General features: G+C 42.0%; 2 protein-coding genes across 2 annotated transcripts in view; one reads left to right on the forward strand and one right to left on the reverse strand.

Moving 5' to 3' along the window:
* The window catches only part of mtnr1ba (melatonin receptor type 1Ba), a 50,524-nt gene extending 36,350 nt beyond the window's left edge, over positions 1-14,174 (reverse strand). The window contains exon 1 of the mRNA XM_078244921.1: positions 13,985-14,174. Coding sequence (XP_078101047.1) covers positions 13,985-14,174 — 190 coding nt within the window. The remainder of the gene's footprint in view (positions 1-13,984) is intronic.
* Positions 14,175-14,747: 573 nt separating this feature from the next.
* Positions 14,748-16,057, forward strand: LOC144513751 (52 kDa repressor of the inhibitor of the protein kinase-like). Its single transcript, XM_078244931.1, has 4 exons — positions 14,748-14,952; positions 15,313-15,412; positions 15,638-15,918; positions 16,035-16,057. Exons 1-4 carry the CDS (start codon positions 14,748-14,750, stop codon positions 16,055-16,057), a joined length of 609 nt encoding a protein of 202 aa, XP_078101057.1.
* Positions 16,058-26,420: the final 10,363 nt, after the last annotated feature.

Here is a 26,420-nt window from a genome sequence, read left to right on the forward strand (position 1 = left end):
GTATTTTGTTTAGTCTAAGGTGACCAGATTTCTGAGACAAAATCCGGGGACATTTTCAGCTCAGAAGCGTAAATACCTCCAAAACAGGTAATTTTTTATCTTTGTAAACTTAAAACGGGGACACTGCCCCAGGTGCGTCACTAGAACTAGAGCTGCACTGGGGCACAAGCTCCCCTAGGGGGGGTCCATGGGCATGCTCCCCTGTAAGAAAATGTTTCTTGTATTGTATTTTAACGTTTAAATGCATCAATCTGGTGCACTTTGAAAAGAAATTCAGAGGTTAGACTTGATTATTCATATATCTATGGATGGGAATATTTGTGCTGTAGCCTGAGCTATTTTGCACTTCAGAATTTTAACCATGCACACACAGGTGGAATAGTTTTTTACTTCATATTTTTGCATTAATGTCACTAGGAAGCATACCAGTAGAAATATATATTCATATTTGTAAGTGGGATATATATAAGTAAGTGGGATTGTCTGGAATCTGGCAATATAATAACCATTATGGTGGAATACACTGGCTAAGCAATTTACAAAAAATATCTGTGCTGACATAAATAGTTTACATGAGAATACATTATAAAGTTGTAGACCATGTAGAAATGTTTCAAAACCGGATTACTCAGAGACCGCTTGTTGTACTGATGCATTTGTTGAGTGAAGAGTTTGTGAGATATTTCACAGAGTAATGGGTGTGCAGAGATTTATGCAGAATGCAAATATGATAATATTTCATGTAAATTCAATGTTAATTTTCTTGCAATTTGTCACAGCAATGGGATTAACACTTTTGCATGTGCCATATCCATGTCACATTCTCATAGGGGCTGAGCCCCCCTAAAGGTCTGATCCTGGAATCGCCCCTGCTGCTACTTCATACTTGTACTCTACTACACCTCAGAGGGAAATATTGTAATGTTTACTGCACTACATTTATCTGACAGCTTTTGCTTTATTGCTTCACGTTGGGCTTGTTTCTGCAACAGTATCGGAGAGTACGGATACAATTAAAACTATTGAGGAAATATTTTCCTTTGACATTGGTCCAGTATTAAACGAGATCACTACAGTCGGAAACGGCGAAACAAGCTACAATGTAAGTTAATAGGACGTCAATTGTACAGCTTGTTTTTACATTCATAAAAGTGCCTGTTTTGCCACTGACAGGCTCAGATTATTATTCTAAGTGTCTGACAACATTATAGAAAGTATTTCTAAGGAGGTCGACCTTTCTGTTAAAGAGTAAGATCCTTTTTTTAAAACATAAAAAGTCCGCGAAATTGCGTTTGCTAAACCCACCAGACTCCATGTAAATAAACAGTAATTTTAGCATCGTTAAATGGGCACCATCACCTTATCGTGGTGGAGAGGTTTGTGTGTCCCTATGAACCTGAGGGCTGTGTTGTCTGGAGCTTTGTGCTCCTGGTAGGGTCTCCCAAGGCAAAGTGGTCTCAGGTGAGGGGCCAGACAAAGAATGGTTCAAAAAATCCTATGAAAAAATCGAGGAAGGGATGAAGTGACCCTGCCCGGAGGAAGCCCGGGGCCCCCGTCTGGAGCCAGGCCCAGATGGAGGGCTCGCCAGCGAGCGTCTGGTGGCCGGGTTTGCCACGGAGCCCGGTCGGGCAGAGCCCGAAAAAGCTACGTGGCGGACATCCCTCCATCCCATGGGCCCACCACCTGTGGGAGGAACCGCTGTCGGGTGCGCTGCCACATGGGTGGCAGTGAAGGTCAGGGGCCTCGACGGACCAGACCCGGGCAGCAGAGGCTGGCTCTGGGGACGTGGAATGTCACCTCTCTGTGGGGGAAGGAGCCGGAACTTGTGCGGGAGGTGGAGCGCCACCGGTTAGATCTGGTGGGGCTTACCTCTACGCACAGTCTTGGTTCTGGAACCATACTCCTGGATAGGGGTTGGACTCTTTTCTTCTCTGGAGTTGCCCAGGGTGTGAGGCGCCGGGCGGGTGTGGGGATACTCACAAGCCCCCGGCTGACGCCGCTACGTTGGAGTTTAACCCGGTGGACGAGAGGGTCGCCTCCCTACGCCTGCGGGTTGTGGGGGGGAAAACTCTGACTGTTGTTTGTGCATATGCACCAAACAAGAGTTCAGAGTATTCGGCCTTCTTGGAGACCTTGAGTGGAGTCCTGCATGGGGCTCCAGTCGGGGACTCCATAGTTCTGCTGGGGGGACTTCAACGCGCACGTGGGTAATGATGGAGACACATGGAGAGGCGTGATTGGGAGGAACGGCCTCCCTGATCTAAACCAGAGTGGTTGTTTGTTGTTGGACTTCTGTGCTAGTCATGGATTGTCTATAACGAACACCATGTTCGAACATAGGGATGCTCATAAGTGTACTTGGTACCAGAGCACCCTAGGCCAAAGGTCAATGATCGATTTTATAATCGTTTCATCTGATCTGAGGCCATATGTTTTGGACACTCGGGTGAAGAGAGGGGCGGAGCTGTCAACCGATCACCATCTGGTGGTGAGTTGGGTCAGGGGTGGGGGAAGACTCTGGACAGACCTGGTAAGCCCAAACGGGTAGTGCGGGTAAATTGGGAACGTCTGGAGGAGGCCCCTGTCCGACAGACTTTCAACTCACACCTCCGGCGGAGCTTTTCAGTGCATCCCTGTGGAGGCTGGGGGCATTGAACCTGAGTGGACAATGTTCAAAGTTTCCATTGCTGAAGCTGCGGTGAGGAGCTGTGGTCTTAGGGTCTTAGGTGCCTCAAGGGGCGGTAACCCACGAACACCGTGGTGGACACCGGTGGTCAGGAAGCCGTCCGATTGAAGAAGGAGTCTTTCCGGGATATGTTATCCCAGACGACTCCGGAGGCAGTTGCAAGGCACCGAAGGGCCCCGAAGGGCTGCAGCCTCTGCCGTGAAAGAGGCAAAGCAGCGTGTGTGGGAGAAGTTCGGAGAAGACATGGAGAAGGACTTTCGGTCGGCACCAAGGTACTTCTGGAAAACCGTTCGCCACCTCAGGAGGGGGAGAGGGGAACCATCCAAGCTGTGTACAGTAAGGATGGGGACGCTGTTGACCTCAACTGAGGAGGTAATAGGGCGGTGGAAGGAGCACTTTGAGGAACTCCTAAATCCGACTAATACGCCCTCTATGGTAGAGGCAGAGCTGGAGGATGAGGGGGGATTGGCATCAATTTCCCTGGTGGAGGCTGCTGAGGTAGTTAAACAACTCCACAGTGGCAAAGCCCCAGGAATTGATGAGATCCGTCCAGAAATGCTTAAAGCTCTGGGTGTGGAGGGGTTGTCTTGGTTGACACGCCTCTTCAACATTGCGTGGAAGTCTGGGACGGTGCCTAAGGAGTGGCAGACCGGGGTGGTGGTTCCCTTTTTAAAAAGGGGGACCAGAGGGTGTGTGCCAATTACAGGGGTATCACACTCTCAGCCTCCCGGTAAAGTCTACTCCAAGGTGCTGGAAAGGAGGGTTCGGTCGATAGTCGAATCTCAGGTTGAAGAGGAACAATGCGGATTCCGTCCTGGTCGTGGGAACAACGGACCAGATCTTTACTCTCGCAAGGATCCTGGAGGGAGCCTGGGAGTATGCCCAACCAGTCTACATGTGTTTTGTGGATCTGAAGAAGGCGTATGACCGGGTGCCCCGGGAGATACTGTGGAAGGTGCTGCGGGAGTACAGGGTGAGGGGGTCCCTTCTCAGGGCCATCCAATCTCTGTACGACCAAAGCGAGAGCTGTGTCCGGGTTCTCGGCAGTAAGTCGGACTCGTTTCAGGTGAGAGTTGGCCTCCGCCAGGGCTGCGCTTTGTCACCAATCCTGTTTGTAGTATTTATGGACAGGATATCGAGGCGTAGTCGGGTGGAGAGGGGTTGCAGTTCGGTGGGCTGGGGGATCTCATCGCTGCTTTTTTGCAGATGATGTGGTCCTGATGGCATCATCGGCCTGTGACCTTCAGCACTCACTGGATCGGTTCGCAGCCGAGTGTGAAGCGGCTGGGATGAGGATCAGCACCTCTAAATCGGAGGCCATGGTTCTCAGCAGGAAACCGATGGAGTGCCTTCTCCAGGTAGGGAATGAGTCCTTACCCCCAAGTGAAGGAGTTCAAGTACCTTGGGGTCTTGTTCGCGAGTGAGGGGACAATGGAGCGGGAGATTGGTCGGAGAATCGGCACAGCAGGTGCGGTATTACATTCAATTTATCGCACCGTTAGACGAAAAGAGAGCTGAGCCAGAAGGCAAAGCTCTCAATCTACCGGTCAGTTTTTGTTCCTACCCTCACCTATGGTCATGAAGGCTGGGTCATGACCGAAAGAACAAGATCCAGGGTACAAGCGGCCGAAATGGGTTTCCTCAGGAGGGTAGCTGGCGTCTCCCTTAGAGATAGGGTGAGAAGCTCAGTTATCCGTGAGGAGCTCGGAGTAGAGCCGCTGCTCCTTTGCGCCGAAAGGAGCCAGTTGAGGTGGTTCGGGCATCTGGTAAGGATGCCCCTGGGGCGCCTCCCTAGGGAGGTGTTCCAGGCACGTCCAGCTGGGAGGAGGCCTCGGGGAGACCCAGGACTAGGTGGAGGGATTATATCTCTAACCTGGCCTGGGAACGCCTCGGGATCCCCCAGTCGGAGCTGGTTAATGTGGCCCGGGAAAGGGAAGTTTGGGGTCCCCTGCTGGAGCTGCTACCCCCCCGCGACCCGACCCCGGATAAGCGGATGAAGATGGATGGATGGATGGATAAATGGGCATTCTAGAACATCTCTGAGCTCTGAGCAGTGCTTGCTCTGGCTGTCTTGAGCCTGTGCGTGTAGGGTGCACGACTATTTCATTCCAATTTCGGGACTGTCAGTCACAGTGAAAACGGGGGACATCCGGGGACAGGTCACCGAAACCGGGGACGTCTGGTCACCCTAGTTTAGTCACCTGTCAGTGGCGTCATATAACCTTTGACCCCTCTAGTTACTCTAACTTCCACGCTTCCATCAAAACACAGAACCCAGGTAATATGTTCGAGAGTAATTGTAAATCACAATGCCACAGAAAGAGTTATACTCAGTAACCGTAACCTACAACTTTTTTCTGCCACATGGCATCCTTTTTTCATTGATTACATGCCACTTTGCAACACAGTAATACAGCAGAGACCATATTTATTGATATTGGTTGATTTCACTATCGATCCAGCTTAATGTTAGGCTACTACAATGTGCTGCTTGACAAGTAGCTAATGCTAATGCTTGGTGGGTAACATTATAAGGTTACGACATTGTTCAACACGCCCATAAAGTTATTTTTAGTATGATTGTTTTGACCACGGTTAACAGCACTGGGTTAACCCACGAATAAGTTCATCAGTAACGTAGGCTGTATAGATAGACGACTAATCTAATGCTAATTTAGCCAGCGGCGCTAAGAGACTTCAGTTGGTATGAGAGCTGACAACAGCCCTGGGACATATAGTTAACGTTAGCCCCCAGCCAGCTAGCAGCCAGCCACTATCATTACAGCAATCCACATCTGGCCAGCACTTCACTCCAGCACCAGGTGCTAATGACGCTAACAGCAGTTTAATGAACCGTCGGGAAACGGACCATATCAGACCCTGGCACCCGAGTCAGAACAGCGGCCATCCGTAATGATACATCTCTGTTAGCATTACCGCTGTTCGTGCCAAAAATCTCCACCCTGCCAAATTTCTCCCCAATTCGCGTTTAGCTGTCTTTACAGTTAGCTAAATGAACCCGACAAAAGGTTTGTTAGGCACAAAAAAGTGAAGGGGAGCTAATTCTGAGCAGCTGGGAGATCTTCTGCTGCTGCACAACATCGGCTATCGGACATCCTCGCCGACCGGAGATTCGGCCAGCCATCCCCACCCAGACCCATCTCTCAGCCTCGTTGAATAATGTTACAACAAACCCCTTTCATCCCAGTGTTGAAAACATCCAAAAGGTGACATTGTCATGTGAAATATATTGTGATAGTGTGGTTTTAGCTGCTGGCTAATGTTAGCTTGCTTGCTCACTAGCTAGCTAACTGGTCAGCTACCAATACAAATCAATTCAAGAAAAATGTAATTATGTTGGGGAAACGGCAGCTATTTTATTAGAATGACATGAGTAAACGTTACTAAATGTAACTTGAATAAACTTTAAAGGTCCCATGGCATTAAATTTCACTTCATGCTGTTTCTTAACATTAATGTGAGTTCCCCTAGCCTGCCTATGGTCCCCCAGTGACTAGAAATGGCAATAGATGTAAACCAAGCTCTGGGTATCCTGCTCTCTCCTCCTCAATAGCATTTAAAGCTACATACACAGAAATGGCACATCCTAAGTAAAGCTCATTGTGGGACTGACTTTAGTGGCTGTAATTCTGCACCAAGGCTGAATTTCGGGAAAGAGACTTCAGATACAGTATTAGGGGACCACTAAGGTCTATACAAAAGCATCCAAAAGCAGCATGTCATAGGACCTTTAATGGGTAAACTCGCCCGTGAACAGACGCATTCTAATCGGCTATAGTGTTTAACAATTAAAACTACAACTCCCATAATTCCACGCAACTTCACAACGTCATCAAAAATCTGTGATTACCATCTATTGTTTTGATTGAGAGACCCCTAGTGGCAGAAAACTACATATTGTACATTTAACAATATTTTACCTCTGCACAGTTAGAGATATTAACTTGAACTCATTCTTAAAAGAAAGTGAGAAACAATAGGCTGACATAAACCACAACCTTCAGTCTCACTGAACCTACAAACATTGGATGGAATGGAAATGGATCCATTTGACTGATAAGTTTGTTGAGAAGCAAAAAAATTCTAACAATAGAAGAAAAAACACTCTGTTCTGAGAGGGGACTGTGTAACCCCTTACAGGTCCTGCTCCTTTAGTCAATCATGCTTTTCTGTTAGAGGCTCTAATGGCGCTTTTCCATTACATGGTACCTGCTCCACTCGCCTCAACTCTACTCGCCTTTTTTGGTTTTCCATTAGGAAAAAAAGTACCTGGTACCTGCTAACAGGTACTTTTTTTAGTACCACCTCAGTCGAGGTTCCAAGCGAGCTGAGCCGATACCAAAAGGTGACGTGAAAGCGACAGAGGGGAGTGTCCTGAACAAACCCACCATTTTAAAATAGTTTAGCCAGCTGTGTTTTTTTTTTTGCTGCCTCCAGCTTCATTTGAAACAAAATGTGTCTTCTGGCTGTGGCAACAACAACACACCCAGGGGCGCAACTACCCAGTGTCAGAGGGGTATGCAGCAACAATTTTGGCGCCCCCAAGCCTCCACGTTTGGTAGCAAATCTATGCATGATTCCATTGTAAACCAGAGTTATTGCATTAGTTATGTTTTCCAGATTATTGTCATTTATTGTACATGCTACCTTATATTTACCAGTTTTCAGCTCAGCAACCTCGGTTTTGCATATTCTAAGCTAGCTGTAAACCCCCCTTTGGCTGCTACATACCCAGTGTTAGCAAACACTAGCTAGTCTGTTAACATGAATATTTGCGAGCCTCCAAGCACAGACGTCACACTTTAAATCCTAACTGTTGCCTCTCACCATCCACTTCTTTAACTGCTGTCACATCCCTTAACATGTCATTTCCTTTTCCCTCTTTCTTTTTCTATTTTTAGCCCCAACAGCTGTTTTGCTTTGTTCTTTTTCTTTTTCCATACTACTCTACTTCACTACTCGTACCTGCTTGCTCTGCGCTCACGGCACTCACCCGCTTTGCGCCACTGAACACACCTTCAACGTTCTGTGTGTGTGTTGCGTTAGGTCACGGCAGTTTACTCCGGCGCCGCTATGACGACCAGCCACGCTGAGGCGGTACTAAAATCTGCAATGGAAAACGGACGCACAGTGACGCAAGAGTCGAGGCGAGTCGAGCAGGTACCATGTAATGGAAAAACGCCGTAATAGGTGGAACACTCTACCAAATGAAACAAGAAACTGCACCACCTACCATAACATCACACAAGTCTCAAGGCCTGGCTCTTGGATAGTCAGACTTGTGAACATTTTGAATCTCCTGGTACTTTTATAGTATTGTTGTTATCACTGCTGACCTGCTGCTAACATGTTTGATGTTTGATATCTTGCCCGGTATCAAATTTAGCCCGCCCTGCATTTCTTGGGTATGTATGAAAAATTTATTTGTATTTTGACTAATTTACCATCTTATTAACCTGTGCTATATTAACGCCTCCCTCATGAGTGATGTAGCCTATTTCATCTTTTTATTACTGCTTGTTACTGCTTTGCATGGTTGAACGTTGCAAGAAGATGGCTCGGGTCTGTGTTGCTTGGCTGTGTTTTGATGCTTGCATGGCTTCTTATACTGAATGTGGATACTGTTGATGTGTAACTGTATGGGGTGCCGTTCGTAAAGCGGCTCACATTTAGCTTCAAACAATGTTTTAAAAAAATTGTATGAATTTTTGAGGGTCACTTTTTTGCACATTTACAACAATATTTGCCAACTTAGAGATATTTTAAATAGTTAAATCCAAATATTACACCTAAATGTTAAATTTAAATCTAAATCTAAATGTTAAATCTAAATATTAAATCTAAATCTAAATGTTAAATCTAAATGTTAAATCTAAATCTAAATTTAAATGTCAAATCTAAATGTTAAATCTAAATCTAAATGTTAAATCTAAATGTTAAATCTAAATCTAAATGTTAAATTTAAATGTTAAATCTAAATGTTAAATTTAAATGTTAAATCTAAATCTAAATGTTAAATCTAAATCTAAATGTTAAATTTAAATGTTAAATCTAAATGTTAAATCTAAATCTAAATCTAAATGTTAAATCTAAATCTAAATGTTAAATTTAAATGTTAAATCTAAATGTTAAATCTAAATCTAAATGTTAAATTTAAATGTTAAATGTAAATGTTAAATCTAAATCTAAATGTTAAATTTAAATGTTAAATCTAAATGTTAAATCTAAATCTAAATGTTAAATCTAAATGTTAAATCTAAATCTAAATGTTAAATCTAAATTTAAATGTTAAATCTAAATCTAAATCTAAATGTTAAATGTTAAATCTAAATGTTTCGAGATGCATTTTGAATGTGCATATTAGTTAAATATTTAGTTTCACCCGAAACATTTAGATTTAACCAGTGGCGTAGGCAGAAATAGTATTTTGGGCGGGCCAGTACAAAAGTGAGTGGGCCATTTTCAAAAAGACGTAGAAGAAGCAAAAAGGACAATCTGAAAAAAACAGCAACAATTTTACCTTCCAACACACTGCATTACAACGGCAATAGCAGTACTGTCTCCAACATGCTCAACAATAACAATACAATAACAATATAGACAAAAACCTGTTGATTTTAACCTATTCAGGCTAAAATATATTTGCACCGGCAGAACCAGCAGCATTGGCTCTGCACAGCACTGTTATAAAATTAACCATTTTATTGCACAAAGTGGCAACTAATCATGAACCCAAACAGCAGAGAAAGCATCTAAATTACATGCTGCATGACATAGAATAGCCTACATCAGACAAAAATCACACATGTAACATATCCTATCCATATGCTTCAGGACTATGGTCAGATCATGAGCAGCAAATGCGCTACCAGCAGTAAAAGAAAATAAAAGAATGAAAACTTCCAGCCTAGCGTTGTTTGAATTATGAAAGATATAATGAAAAGTGGCCAGCAAGACACCAAATCTTAGACAGTGTATTGAGTCCACGGCAGTGACAGGATCAAAGAAAACTAAAAACTACGTCACTCACAGATAAGTTATCTTATTTATTGTGGGCAAAAGACAAACGCGTTTCAGCTAGAAGCCATCATCAGTGTTCATCATTTCTTACTAAATAGGAAGGTTACTAGGTTACTTAATTAATAATGCAAGAAGCATGAAATACGTTTTACTTAATGTTACCTCTGTGAGGGCCAGCACTCAAACACACTCCCAGAGCTGCCAACTTTTCAAAAAACCTTGGAGTGAGATTTGGTGGGGCCAACCAAAATGTTGCCGCGTACAAAGCAATTTTTTTGGCTCATTCAGCATCATTACTGTACATCAAAAAAATAAAATAAATATATACACACACACACACACACACACACACACACACACACACACACACACACACATACATCAGTGGGTCTCAGTGTAGGGAGTTAAATTAACATTGGTCTACCAAAGGGATCTTCTAGGACCACTGAAATTGATCCTTCAAAACAAAATAAATAGAAATAACCATTTTTTGGACACCAGGGGGACTGGTGGCCAAAGACCAAACCTCATTAGATTAGGCAGTGAGGGAAATTCATTCTTCAATCAAGGCCTTTCCCCACCACAAGGTCCAGCAGAAAATAGACCGAAAAATACCAACAGCAAGACAAAAGACACAGCATGGCTCATTTTGTGCATGTGTTATATCACAGCCTTTCTCAAACATGTTTTGTGCCAAGGCCCAGTAATGTTTGGCCCTCATCCTCTGTGCCCCACTTACTGTATGTAATTGTTTTGGGAAAAGAAAGACTATTTGTTCATTTTATGAAACATTTAATGAATTAACAACATCTGGACCAGTCACAGCTGGCCTGGCAGCCCAATGGCATAGGTTTTGTTTCCAGATTTTGTGAGGAGACATATCATTTTGAGCATTAAACAGTGAATTTTTATCCACCTATTTCTACCCTTTTCTACATCAATTTATGCTGGAAACAATTGAAAATATAGAAAAATAAGGCCCTCAGGCATTCTGTATTACTTTCAACTATGCTCTTGTAGATCAACTTTTTCTTATTTAACATTATCTCTGCTGAGTCAACACACATGTAGGCCTAATTAACTCTTACCTCCTCTTTTGCGTCTTTTGTTGGGGAAGTAAATCTCTTTAAATGTGCATGTGGCACTTATTCATGTGAATCATATATTAATTCATTTTAATTAATTTATAAACCCCTGGACTTCAATAGCTCAGATGTGTTTCAGCAAGATTTCTGCTCATGTTTACATCTTTGTGCACATTCAAAATATAACTCCTCCCATCTGTGTTCTCCGTGATTTGGAGAGTTGTAATATAGTCTGCTGTGCATGTTATTGCTCCGCTGATATGGTAGTAGCTCATTCAGACCGACTGACAGACACAGAGGCCCATTTGGGTCTCTGGTCTCTGACAAAGTTTAGAGGTGGCTGTACGCTGCTCTTCATCGGCGGTAGAGCACGGATGCAACGCGTCACTGCCCACAGCAGAGCAAGGTCACTAAAATTAACTGAAGTTGCTACACTTACCAGCCGCGCTGCTCACCTCTATTTTTACAGAGAGAGTGGACACAAAGCGACGGACGGGTCTGCATTTATACTCAAAGCGTACATACCGAAGCGGAAATGCGCCTGGGATGGCTAGTGAAGAAATGTTCCAAACAGGGAGCGCTCTTGAACCCCCTCACCGTCTCTGAAAGCATAACTAGTCGATCACGAGTGGCTCAACAGGTAGATCTATAGATAAACTTATCTTTCAGGCATTTGACCGACCGGGTTGACACTTCAGCGTGAGAAATCGGGGGTGTGGCGTGTGAGCGTGTGAAACCAATCAAATGCGTGTGTCTCACGGTCAATGCGTGAGAGTTGGTAGCCCTGACTCCTCTCTGTCTGATGGGCTGTCAGCTCCGCTGGGGAAATGTCTGCACATGCTGCAGAAAAGCTTGTCCTTATTTTCACTGTATTCCATCCACGAAAACTGTACATACCACTTTAAAGAGAAGCCATTGTTGTCGAGGTAACTTTTAACAGTGCATTGCTTAACACATCCATGGTACATTGTCTAAAAAGCCAGCTAGCTAACGTTAGCTGCTGAAGGTAACCCGGAGAGTCTGCCTGTTGTTACCGTAGCAACCACCTACGTTCCAAGGCTTCCTAATTGTTTGATCCTTATTCTATGGTTTAAACAGTTTAGTTTTAATCAGAAGAGAAGACACATTAAACACACACAACTAGTTATGTTACTATTTCTTTTTTTACATACGTTTTAATATTTTTCATAACAAAACAAAACGTATTGATCAAACTTGGCTGGGCGGGCCAGTGAGTAAAGTGGGCGGGCCAGTGCCGCCCTGGCCCATTACTGGCTACGCGCCTGGATTTAACATTTAACATTTAGATTCAACATTTAGATTTAGCATTTAGATTTAACATTTAGATTTAACATTTAAATTTATATTTAGATTTAATATTTAGATTTAGCATTTACATTTACATTTAGATTTAATATTTAGATTTAACATTTAGATTTAGATTTAAATTTAACATTTAGATTTAGCATTTAGATTTAACATTTAGGTGTAACATTTAATATTTGGATTTAACTATTTCAAATATCTCTAAGTTGACAAATATTGTTTTAAATGTGCAAAAAAGTGACCCTCAAAAATTCATACCAGTTTTTTAAACATAGTTTGAAGCTAAATGTGACAAAATGTTGCTGTTATTTTCAGCGTGAGCCGCTTATGTCTTGCTGCTTCCTGTAGCTCTGCATGGCTTACTGAGAAAGCTTATATGTTGCTTAAGTGTCTTGTTGACTTCTGTCTGTATAGTTTAACCTGTACTAATGTATTGCTGTTTCCTGTTGCTCTGGTCTAAAATCATCTGGCCAGTCGAAAATTAGGGCTTGGGCGTGTTTGGGGGGAAGATAACCTGCACATCACATGCAGACGCCACATGCAGAACGCTTTACAACAGCGGGGGGGGGGGGGGACTCTTTTCCTGCTATTGTATTAAATTGCTGTGAGCTGTCAGAACATACAACATAATCTCGGAGATTATTTCTTCGCAGCGCCCTGCAATGCGAGAATATCTCAAGAGTTGAACCGGGCAGACACATCAGTTTTCATCAGACTCACCCTGGGTCAGGTTAATCAAGTCTACTGCTAACTTACAATACTAATAACATTACCGTCGCCAAAATACCCCGCGAATCAAATCCATATTTCACCGTTAACAGTCAAGCCACTAAACTGTATGGAAATGAACACCTCTGCTGTTAAATTCGTTAACGATCATACTACACGAGACAACACCGTCTCTCTCTCTCTCTCTCTCTCTCTCTCTCTCTCTCTCTCTCTCTCTCTCTGCACACACACACACACACACACACGGTCCAGTTCTGGTGGTTGATGAACGCAGATATGTGCTGATTAGCTCTCATAATGGGCCGGGTGGCGGGTGGGTAGCGCACTGCCATGAGTCCATGAGGCTAATGTCTGATTACTCCACATGGTCATTGTGATATTTTGTGATTACATTCTGAATCTCCAGCGTTCTCTGTCAGGTAAATATAGTAGTAGGCTACAATGTCATCCTCTGATGTAGACGTAGCCTACACTGTAAGTCGTGTAAGTAGTAGGCTATACAGTGGAGTTACACATTAAGTGGTTTGGGGTCCTTCTGTAAGTAATTTTGGGGTACAATTTGGTTTTGAAGAATCCTACAAGCAGCAATACCACAGGCCAAGCAATCGCCCGTTCCAAACAGGCACATTTACAACGGGCACTGCACTAGTTTACAGAAATGTTGATTAATGTGTGTTGTCCTTTATAAAATAAAGAATAAGAATAAGACAGTGATGGAGGCAGTGTTGAAAACAGAGCAGGAATGATTAAAACGTATTCATTTAGCAGGATCCCTACAAATGTATAATGGCCTTCATTCATTAATTCTCTGCCAATTCACATATGGAGACAATTCCATTTAAATCAAACACCGTGTTACGTTAGTCTACCCTGTTGTTGTTGTTGTTGTTGTTGTTGTTGTTGTTGTTGTTATTGCTGTTATTGCTGTTGTTGTTGTCGCTTCCCTACCAACACACTGATGTGCAGCATTGTCTGATCCGTGCTCAATAACATTATAAAGCCCAGCTCACCTCTGCATGTCATTTCTCCACACACACACACACACACACACACACACACACACACACACACACACACACACGAGCGCGCCAGTAAACCGTGTAATACAGAATCTTACCGGCATTTCGTAGTTTACGGTTCCTCAGCACGGACACGATAACCAGCAGGTTTCCCAGCACATCCACCACTGTGGTGAAGATCAGCACGCTTGCTAGCGTCGTGACAGCCCATGCGGGACGCGTTGCCCCCTGGCTCGGCTCCGGTCCGGAACGTTCCGTTTGGTTCTTTAACAGCGACTTATCCTCCATAGCCTCCCACCCCCTCCCCCTCACACCCCACGGCCGGTGTGAGTGATCGCTGGCATGCTGCTTCACTGTGACAGCCAAAAATGTCAGCGGTGTCCCTGAGTAGCGGCGGGTTGTGCCTAACCTGAGTCTGGAGCCGCTCCGGAGCGGCTCGCCGTCAGCCAGACACCCCGGCACGGATCCTTGATGCTGAGAGCAGAGACCTCACCTCCTCCTCCACCACTTATTCTGTCTGCTGCTCGGTCTCAGCAGACCTCCTGTATGGCAAGCCATTTTAACATTTAACAGCTAGACTAGATATGTATTGCAGATATCCGTAATTCAACTCTTCCTAGTTAAAAAGAACAATTCAGATATCCCCAATGACATTCTTCCTATCTACAATTATTCTTTCTACAACGTCATTCTTACTAGTACAAATGACGTCACGTTCCCATTCATGTGTATGGGGCTTTCAATTCATACTTTGCACTTGACGTCACAACTACTGGCTGGCGGGCAAGAACATCATTCTCCTAGCAATGAAACCTCGCCAGTTTTACCATACGAAAGTTGGTGTTTTGAGGTGAAAACGATATGCCAGATAGTTGTTGTGCGATTGGTTGCACTAACCGCCGAGGAGAGAAGCCGGGGTTATGTTTTTACCGGATCCCATCTGATAAGGAGAATCCAGAGAGAAGACAACTATGGATACAGGCTATCAGACGTGCAACCGTTTCAGGAAATGGGACCTGGCAACCTTCACAGTATACACGTCTGTGCAGTGATCATTTCATCAAAGGTATGTCGTTTTGAGGTTTGTAATATCTGATATAGGGTGACCAGATGTCCCAGTTTGACCCGGGACAGTCCCGAGTCCCGACAAAAGCTGTGCTGGGACGCTTAAATATCCCGGTTTACACCAACCACTGTGAAATTGTCCCGGTTGTCAGCGATTACATAACCGACGTGGTTTTATTATAGCCTGATCATTAACTAAACCCATGTAGAAAGACTAATAAAGCGTCCAGCGTATGATTTTAACAATGTGTGTGTGTGTGTGTGTGTGTGTCAGTCAATCGTAGCGGTCTGTGTCTGCATAATCTGTGCAGCCAGCGTTACAAGCGTCTGCTAAATACCATAACTATAACCATTATTTCAGGTGCCAAATCTGATGACCCGCTGTCCCCTGACTGGGTTCCATCTGTCTTCTCTCACACCCCTGCCACCAAAAAGAGGAAAAGGGACAAAGACATGGAAAGGTTTGACTTTGAATGTTGTATAATAAGGCTGTGTCTGAAATGTTTTGCTGCATCTAGTGTTGTTTCTTTCTATTATGCGTCACTCTCCTATTGAATTCTTTCTTAACAGTTAATTATTAGTTTATCTCCCTGCACAGCAAAGTATAACCAAATGTAATACATATTTTACAATAATAGTTATATATATGTGATGAAAAAATCTCAATGTGTCCTTGTAAACAAAAGGTACGAGCAGCACAGTAGAATCCAAATCAAGAGGATGGAGGCAGAAAAGAAACAAGATGCTATGGATGTCCTCTTGGAACTGTCGTCAAGAGAGCCTGTGCCACAACAGTGTTTCAGCAATCACTGCAAAGATGCCATTGCAAAGCTACAGCAAGAGTGTGACGGCCTCAGGGAGGAAAACCGCAGGCTGAAAACCAATCTAGGAACACTGGACGAACAGGCTTTAGCAAATGACGATCTAAAAGTGAAAGCACTGACTGGACTCCCAAGCCAAGCTGCAAGTAGTTTTATGTAGTGTTATTTTATGTCTTCCGACACACGCAACCCTCTCTCCTTTCCAACAACTTCTTTTAACTCTTATGAGGATGAAAATGAACCTGTCCCTTGCTCTACTTAGTGTTCTCTTCCAAATCTCGATAGCGACAGCAAGCAGAACTTTTAGAACTACCCTTGACATGCTACATGCAAAGCTTGTTCCATCATTTTTATTTTGGCCACAGAGAGAAGAGCTTCGGCTGTCAATGCCCATGATATTTCGACAAACTTATCCTACATGTGCCTGTATAATTGACTGTTTTGAAATCTTTATAGAAAAACCCTAAGACTTCAAAGCAAGAGCACAAACATATTCGACCTATAAATATCATCACACCATGAAATACCTAATAGGCATATCCCCACAAGGAACAGTCATATTTATATCTAAGTGATGGGGAGGCAGAACATCAGACAAATGTGTCACAGAAAATTCTGGGTTTCTGGAATGTATCAGTGCAGGTGATGTAATACTGGCTGATCGAGGGTTTAAGGTGGCAGTCTATTAGTTTGTATAATGCTGAGCTGAAGATCCCAGCTTTCACTAAAGGAAGGAAACAATTGAGCCCATTAGAGCTGGAGTCCACGCGTGGACTTGCCTCAGTAAGAATCCATGTAGATGAATGTATCGGTGAAACAAGAAACTAGAAAGAAAGACTATACTACAAAGTACTATTGGTATCCAGATGTGTGAAACTGAACACCCCAAAGGGTTTACAGTTTTAGACAAAGTAGTCCATGTGTGTTGTGCCCTTACAATTGTGGCACCCTCAATTATTCCTTCTGGTTAAACACTACTGAATACAGTACAACATTAATACAATGTAAATATACAATGATTTATTTACACAAACTACACACAAAAAAAGCATGTATGTACACACATTATTTACATAAATGTATTACATTTTCATTTTGATTACTTATGTGCATTGTCAATTTATTAATCTTTGTATGTGTATATGTATGTGTATGCATATATGTGTGCACGTCTGTGTACGTATGTATGTATGTATATATAAGAAAAAAACTATCAGCACAGGTCAGGGATTAAGCCTTTGGGAAAAATTTAGTTATTCAAGTATATTCAACTATTGACATCAATCTCAGTTCAAAAGGGCTTAATTAATACTTTAATTTGTAAAAATGTTGATTACCTATGTGCATTGTATTTATTTATTGAATAAATCTGTATTTGTCTGTCTAACAGTACAATTCAAAATTAATCTCTTCTCATTTGTTTTTTTGTGCATGCTTGCGTTTTGCCAATTCCAGTTTGCAGACACTGCACTTCCAATTCAAAATAATAAGATCAGTAGTCTGTAAACAGCTTCTGTGCACATACAGTCTTTTACAGATTCCTGATGTACACTCTATTTTGTCATCAGTATCCAGAACAGGCATACCACAGTAACAGCCTTCAGACGATTTGGTGGCATCATGTGATATTGTTTGAACAGGTGCTGTACATTTTTTTGCCAATAGCTCAGGAATGACACATGTTCAGATAAAAGTGTGAACCTTTCCACGCATAGTTTCAAAGAAGACTGTATCCGGTATAATTCTCTCAATGTGAACTTCTCCTTTGCCATCTATCCCTGGCCCTCCTTTGCCATCTATCCCTGGCCCCCAAACAACAAAGTCCCAGTAGCTTGCCTCTGCTAAGTGAATTTGTGTCTGCACTTGGTAAAAGTACTGGTGGTCCTTCTTTAGTGAAAATGTACCCTCTACCTCATGGAGACAAAATGTGCCATCCTGTTTAATTTTGTCAACTAAACTGCTGTTCTCAAGACTACTTGGTGCCTTCACTTCTAACACACCCATCCCATGGCAGTCACACATTAACATGCCATCTGGGGATGCCCCCTAACCATGGGTATTTAGGATTGATGACCAGTCCTGCCCTCCTGACATTGAGGTTGGTGTGGTGTTCCTTCCTGATCTTGGAGTACTCCTCCACGGCCCTTCCCCTCATGTTCTATGCCCTAACTGAAACAAACAATATTTAAGTATCAAAAATGGTAGATTATGATAACCTCCATAATATGCATATCATGGTAAAGAAAATGGAAAGCCCTCAACTATTTTTTGTGGAAGTTATCTGATTGTTAATTGAAGGCATTGTTTAGTACCTGAGATAATGTGGTGTGTTTCGAGCTTTGTAGGCCACGGGGTGGCAAAGCTTATTCAGCAGGGACACAGCTGGTTTTTCTGAGTTAGTGTGGCAGGCTGCTCGGATGTTAGATGCAGTGCTGTAAAGTGCTGCACATTCAGCAGGAGTTGGAGGTGGAATTTTGGCAGGAGAAAAGTCACCGCATCCATTTGCTGCTCTCTTTCTCTGGGCCTTAGAAAAAACTATCTGGCTCCCCTCTCCACACTCTATTTTTCTATTGGCTGCTTTAGTAGGCTCATTCCATGTACAGGCCTCGTCAGTGGAAGTAGTGCCGCGCAGTTTGTTGACAACCGCCTGCAATGTGTACAGAATGGCACCTACATGTGAGCACACTTCGCCTAACCCGGCCATACAGGTGCAGTGGCCAAATCGAACCAGTCCCTCCTTTTCCACAGCAACCCAAGCTGTCAGAGGCGGTTCATTCAAGCATTAGGAATGATGTACCTAACATAGAAAAAAACGGTTATAGTAAATAATTCACAAGCACAGTACCACTGATATTTTTAAAGCTACACATTTCTTTCCTTTTTTAAATTAGGCTACCATATACGTTTACATGTGGTGTCACGTGGTTATTCTAACCAACAACACACTGACTGACACACACACACACACATTGTTAAAATCACACGCTGGGACGCTTTATTAGTCTTTCTACATGGGTTTAGTTAATGATCGGGCTATAATAAGACCACGTCGGTTATGTAATCGCTGACAACCGGGACAATTTCATAGTGGTTGGTGTAAACCGGGATATTTTAGCATCCCAACACAGCTTTTGTCGGGACTCGGGGAATCTGGTCACCCTACATGATACAGAGCCTAGTGTTGGCAGAAGGCTTAAAAAAAAAAAAAACTACTTATCAAGCTGTCATTCGCCGGCAGGCATGGTGTACGGATTCAGATGAAGACTTCATCACACAACGGAACAGATTAGCAAACGTTAGCGGGTAGCTAGCTAACTAGTAACACTCACCTTTGCTTTGATTATGAAGATATTCCTGTTTTTCACCTCCCATACGACAGCGTTGTTAACCCATCCACTCTTAAAAAAAAGATAGCTATCTGTACTTTTGTAGGCTTTCATTTTTTGTGCAGTGTACGGTGATGGATTCTCTATAAGATAGATGTAAATATCTCCAAACTCCAAGTCTGGTAGAGACTTTGCCAGCTTCAAAGCAATGAAAACATCAGCGGGTGCTGTGTATGGATCATAAGTTCCGAGTATGTTAATCTTTTCATGATATCTAATTTTAACATTTGGTGACATATGGTCTAAATAGTTGATTGATTGTAGTATTGGAAATCTGCAAATCTGTTAGGCTGCAATTCCCCTGGCTGGCCACTGTTCATCGCCATTCTCTCTGCGTTTCTTGCCCGCCAGGTATCCATGGTAATGACGTCACTGCAAAGTATGAATTTCAGATATCCACAATGTCATTCTTCCTATCCAGAATGAACATTCCAGATATCTGCAATATAATTCTTACTAGGCAGAACTCCCATTTCAGATATCTACAATACAATTGTTACTGGTCAAAACTAAAGTGAGCCATTTTGGGATTCATTATTATCTTTTTGCTTAACGTCAAACACTGCGTCAGTTACTATTTCATTACATTCTGGATGGGAAGCATTACTATTATAGATATCCACAACTGTATTTTTCCTAGTAAAATTGCAGTTGTTCGTATCCGTAATTACATTTTTACTAGTCAGAACGTATTTTGGATAGTCAACATTACAATATAATTTAGATACGTATCTGGAATGTTTGTTTCATTTTGGATATCTGAAATTAGAGTTTTGACTAGTAAGACTTGTATTGTAGATATCTGAAATGGGAGTTCTTCCTAGTAATAATTCTATTGCAGATATCTGGAAGAATTATGTTGTAGATATCTGAAATTGAAAGCCCAATACACATACTGTAAATGGTAAACGTGACGTCATTTGTACTAGTAAGAATGACCTTGCGGATATCTGAAATGACAATTGTAGATAGGAAGAACGTCATTGTGCATATCTGAATTGGTCTTTTTGACTAGGAAGAGCTGAATAATGGATATCTGCAATAAATATCCAGTCTAGCTATTAAATGTTTAAACACAATTTTAAAACGATTTTTGATATCTTTTATTTAGTTGACCAATACAATCAAAGTTGTAGATATCTTGAAATACAATTTCTACTAGTAAAACTGTTATTGTGAAGTTCTTTAATTACCATTATAACTAGTGAGAATACCATTTTATACATGTGTGACCATCGAATACATTCTAGGGCAGAGTTAAAGTAACTCTTTTGTAGGAGTTGATCCTTTAACCCTTTTCAGGAGTTAAAACTGAACGATTGTGGGAGTTCAACCCTAATCCCATGTAGAGTAAAATAAAATGTTAAATTTAATGTGAACTCCTTCATAGTGTTAACAATCAACACTTAAAGTATGTTTTATTTAACACTTGAGTTGATGGATGATGAAAAATAAAAGGTTTTAGGTGAAAAAGACTACATAAAACAAAAAACAAAACACCATTATTACTACAAATATTTATTTGCATTGACAAATCCATACAGTGTTCAACAATCCATGCTACATGGATACTTTGTAACAAGTTATATTTTGAATAGAAGTGCTTTCTTCACAGTGTAAACATTTTTTCAGCTAACATTCACTTAAACAATACCATTTTCTGACACAACATAAAAATGTGAATCACACCCATAGGACATTTGGGCATCAAACGATTTGAAATGTTTTAATCTATCCCTTTCTAGAACCAGAATCTTCCTAGGGATGTTTCCACTCTACCAATCAGATGGGTCATTTGAGCAGTGCCCGCCTCGCCGATTATTCATGTCAAATTGGCCAAAATGAAGGACGACAGACCCTCGGACGGATGACGGCACGGAACACCGAACAGACTCGAGTCACTGACCTCGCCAGACTGTCCAACGGCCGATTATCGGCTCTGTGTGTCCGGGCCTTTAGGGGTGTCACGATTTTCCAAATCCTCGATTCAATAAAGTTTTCGATTCTAAGGTCACGGTACGATTCAATTCTCGATTTTTACTTCTTTTTTCTTTTTTTAAAGCACAGTTTGCTATGCCATTTTTAGACTAGACTTTTATGCAATATAATATCTGACCTTTGTTCACAATGTACCACACTACATTGTCAAATTTAAAACATTTATTAACAACATAATGTAACAATAACATATCTATAACCTCTAGTTTCTCCTTTGTAACTGCAGTCTTCTTCACAGAAGATGACATTCAAGTTCACAACAAAACAAACAAAAACCAATAAAACAGCCATGTCCATAGTCTTCTCTGAACAATTAAGTGTCTTAACAAACTATTTCCGAACTGTTGAAAATACTGTACACACAGATTAACTGCCATGTTAGTCGTGCTGCCAGTGGAAGAATATGGTACACGCAGATAGCAGAGTTTGCAAACTGTGGCTTTTAACTCACTGGAAATCCAAAATATTTCCACACCGGCAACTTCAGTGAAAGAGGAGGGGGTTCAAGTTCTGTTGATGGGTCTCCTGCATCTGCAGTTGCCATGCTATCTTTTGACTGGCTGTAGCTAAAGTGCGATCGGTGTATGCTCCGTTGTGTGTTCTTCTGCTACTGTGTGTGTAGTAATCTAGCTCATTAGCGCCTCCACTGGAGTGGTGGTAGAATCAATCAGGAAATGGGCTACCTCGAGCAGGCTACGCATGTTTTTTTCTATGTTTTTTTCCCGCTTGGCAAGCCGACCAGACGTGACATGGGGGCGTGGCAGCATCGACGATTCCATTTTTTAATTCGAGATTGTGACTTAATTTCAGTCGGTGACACCCCTACGGTAGGTTTCCAAACAGCAAAATTTCGCTTCGCCCTCATTGAGGTTTAATGGAGACGAAAATCGCCCTGATTGGGCGAGATGAGAGCGAATCGCCAAGGCAAGCGAAACAAAGTTCACTTTATTCAAATGAGGACCACTCCAGAAGCAATCAGGTCCGTGTGTTTGTGTTTGGAAGCAGGAGTTACAAAAAAAGTCTGACTAAGATGGCCGAGGTTATCAGCGCTGTATCATGAAAATTTGTATGTGATTAAAATGTTTCTACACTAACATTCACAAATTGTGATTTATATGACACACAAACTTAGTCAGGGAACATACACCACTAACTAGACCACTGTATATGTTAGTTTAAACACTCAAACTTTTCAGCTAGCCGACAGGCTAATCGCTAGCATTTGCATGTGCATGTGCATATGCATTTGTTTGATTACATGTTTTGTTGGTGAACATTGACGCTTGCTAGCAAACTACCTGCTAGCTACCTAGCTTCAACCCTCTCTGCTAGCTGCCTAACAGCCGGTGTTCTGTTGCGGTCTGGCGTGTTATTTTCGCAACCACGCCGCCGAGGCAATATTTCGCTGGCCGAAATTTGCTTGGTATTTTGCTGTGTGGAAACCTACCGTTAGTGCATGTGCAAACAAAGAGGCCAACAGAATATTCAACTCCACAATTTACCCAGTTTGTGAGGTTGACAGTGGCTTGTGTATCAATGTGAAGATAAGCAGATATATCTTCTGCATATTCTAGTGTCTCAAGTAAACACAGTTTGACTGGACCAGACTCAACCGCTTTTGAAGTTTTTTTGAAGTTGAAGCATTCCCAATGATAAGCTACCGCAAACTGGTGGTTCTTTGCAAGTGACACTTCAATTCTTGAAGTTCTTCACACAATCTTTGAAAAATTTGTGTTTGGCTTCGAATCTCATAGTCCAGATATGAATGAGTGGTCCAATTTTTCAAATGCACCTTGGATAGTGGACCATGAAATGATGTTTTGGTAACAAGTTCTTTGATGGGTATAGTTTTTGGAAGAGTATGTGATGTTCAATAACCAGGTGCTTTAAGTACACAGTCATTCCTTCAGTGATAGAGTATGAGAACACAATGTTTATAATGTTCAGCAACAAGTACCAGTGCAAATCATCCTCTGGTACCAGAGGGCTATTGCACAAAACCAGGATAAGGGATTAAGCCAGGATATTCAAGTTATCCTGGATGAATTTAGCTTTGACTTGGTTGCACAAAAGCAAGTTGAATTAAACCCAGCCAAGTAACCATGGAGATGTATTCTTTGCAGCTCCAGAGCAGGCTAACAGCCAGGCTAAGATTAATCCTGGAGTCTTATGTGTTAAATCAGTTGTTGCTCTGATCCAAAATAAACGTGTTTAACAGCTATTCCGTTGTCTTCTGAATGTGTTCTGCTTTATTTTTTAATTAACATGCATTACTTGTCACTATTACTGTCACAAGTTTGATTTAAATCCTACTATTGCAGTTGTTTAGATGGTTAGAAATGATTGCACTGGCAACTGAGATTGAGTGGGACAATGCAGCTATATTCCCATATGACATTAATTGCAGACTGGTCGGAGACCAATACATTAATTATTTCAGATGACTGATTTAATTTTATCGTTGCTTGTCCTTCTCTAATAAAGGATAGTTTGCGTTACTCCTTAATATAATATAGGCCTAATGTTTTTTTATTTAGGTATTATAAGCTTACTTTGGTTTCATAACCTCAATTTTAGTCTCACATCCCTGGACCAATAACTTGGCCTATATTGTATAGTGTAGTGTAGTGTACATTCATCACACAGGGAACTCCAAAATGCTTCTTAACCTTTTTATTTTGGTGCTGTCACTTGTCAGCTTGGAGCTGGGGAGAGAAAAAAAAACATGATTAATACATCGTTTTACAGATATACTTACAGTGTGTATTAAAGTCACTTACTTCTTTTTCTAGTTTCTGTATCTCCAGATCCAGTTTCCTCAGTGTTTTTCTTTTTTTCCATACCAAGGTCCAGATCCTGGAGACTTCTTTTGCTGACAGCAATCTGTACATCTCCCAGCTCTATTTGTTCTGGGGTGGTTGAATTCAATTCTGTAAACCACCCATTGATTAGCACAGCAGGAATTGTGTATAGTTTAGAGTTCCTTTAGCCAATAATCACTATGTTGCCAGGCTGGCTGTCAGGCTGTACTGCGTCTGGATCCTGTTACAAATATATTTTCGATGAGTGCTATATCATTGACTTCTCATCCATTATGGGCTAAATACGCATTCCCATAAGATTGACATTATACCTCAGGAGAGTCCAGTGACACTGTCTCTTCATCATCGGCTGCAGAAGCCCCTTCCCCCTGCCATATTGAAAAGTATTTGTATTGACAGGGTGTGACAAGCCATATGCTTTTAATAAATAATACTCACTGTATCATCGTCTGGTGGCAGGAGAGTGACTGTGTCGCTGGACACTGCAAGGCAAAACAAGGTCAGACAGTCCACATATGCCCATATAAATGGCTGATTGTGTTTGATGTGCAGTACTGGAAAATGTACCTTGTATGAAGAGGGCAGCTTCTGCAGGTGGAACAGAGTCAATAGCTGTCCCACCCTGAATCCCTTCCATCACAGGCCTTCCTTGGTTTAAGTCAAGGGCCATTTCCTCAGCTGGGGTGAAGTGCCAGACAAATGAGCCTTCTTCTTAACTGCTAAAATCAGTTTAGATAAAATATGTGATCTTTTAAGTAATTTCTACATACCATTTGCACACTGTTAAGAATTAAGGTGCTCACCATCCTGCAAAATGTTTTTATATTTTATCTTGACTTGTTGCCAGGTTCGTTTTTGTCCAGTCATGTTTGTTCTGTATGGACATTAATTGTAGAAAGATATTTAGAATTAGCTTATAGAGATTTGTGCATATGGTTGTAAAACATATTCTCGCATTGTGAATAAGGGTTTGAAATTAGGCCTAGTCTTTAGGGTAAATTTCCCGAGGAACATTAATTCCCTCTGCTCACTTGTAAGGCAAAGTAGGCTAAATAATAATACATTTTATTTATATAGCACTTTACATGGTACTCAAAGACACTTTACAGTAAAACCAGCACATTTAGCACATAAAAACAGATACAGCAATAAAACCAACACATAAAACAAGCATATTAAAAGCAATTAAAACAGAGTGTACAACTTTGTAAAAATGTGGAGTGGCTAGTAAATAGATATTTTTAAATCCTTACGCATTCAGTTGGTCCACTATTGTTTGCCAGGCTTTTTTCTCTCTGTTTAATAACAGCAGCCGTAGTTCCCTTTTTACATATTATATGCTTCACCTCCTCGTAACTTTCCATTAGAAGCTGCTGCTCAGCGGGTGAAACATATGCCGCACGTGACTTCTCCATTTCTGCATCAGTAAATCTGTGATTGATACCGTGAACGTGCACTTATCCCAGCTATCTACACCTGGCTTGACATAGCTTCACCTTCTCATCCTGGCTCGGCAAACCGAAAAAACTGCAGCTGATTAAAGCACCCATATTATGCTCATTTTCAGGTTAATAATTGTATTTTAAGGTTGTACCAGAATAGCTTAACATGGTTTAATTTTCAAAAAACATCATATCTTTGTTGTACTGCACTGCTCTCTCTCACTGCTGCAGATCCTCTCTTCAGCTGGTCTCTGTTTTAGCTACAGAGTGAGACCTCTTTTTCTTCTTCTTCTTCTGTACTATCTTTGATTGCACTCACACATGCGCAGTAGCTCAGATGTAGATCATGTCAGCTAGCTAGCTCCATAGACAGTAAAAGAAAGGCTGTTTCTCCAACTTCGGTCAGTTACAAGGCAGGATTAGCTGGGAGACTTCTAAATGAGGGCGCACATGTAAGTAGTTCTTTTGTAGATTATGGTGAACTTGTGTGCGTTGTAGCAGTGCTTTGCTATTGAGAACGAGGTAGCATGCTAGCGTTAGCGTTAGCATGCTAACGCTACGAGCTAATGGTTGCGGTTAGCCAGCTCGTTTCGGCTTGTGACGTCACAAGCCGTGCCGATTTTGAACAGCTCACCCAGAGACTGAAGGCAGGACACATTCAGAAACCGTATCTCACTCTAAACAGCATGGATGGATTTTTTTTCAAAGTTTGTATGTGTGTGGAAGCACCAGAGACACAAAAGAACACCCCAAATCCCAGAAAAAAGTGATTTTTTTTCATAATATGGGCACTTTAAGCCACAATGAGCGGCTCACACTAAGTCAAGCTGCGCTTTTTCAGTTATCCTGGATTTCTTCATTCTACTTTTGTGCAATAGCCTCCAGGTGTCACACCGGCACTGGGCTCTCCTCAGCCCCGCCCACTACACAGTCTCCTCTCAATCAGTATCCTCGTTCACTATCCCCAGCCTATTAGCACTCCTCACCTGTTGCCTGTTTG

This window comes from Sander vitreus, chromosome 3 (assembly GCF_031162955.1).
Source record: "Sander vitreus isolate 19-12246 chromosome 3, sanVit1, whole genome shotgun sequence".
Taxonomy (NCBI): domain Eukaryota; kingdom Metazoa; phylum Chordata; class Actinopteri; order Perciformes; family Percidae; genus Sander; species Sander vitreus.

Coding starts and splice junctions, on each gene's coding strand:
- LOC144513751 (XM_078244931.1), top strand. CDS start 14,748: ATGCCAGATAGTTGTTGTGCGATTGGTTGCACTAACCGCCGAGGAGAG. Junction 15,413..15,637: donor AGGGACAAAGACATGGAAAG/GTTTGACTTTGA, acceptor TGTAAACAAAAG/GTACGAGCAGCACAGTAGAA. Junction 15,919..16,034: donor ACTCCCAAGCCAAGCTGCAA/GTAGTTTTATGT, acceptor TGCTCTACTTAG/TGTTCTCTTCCAAATCTCGA.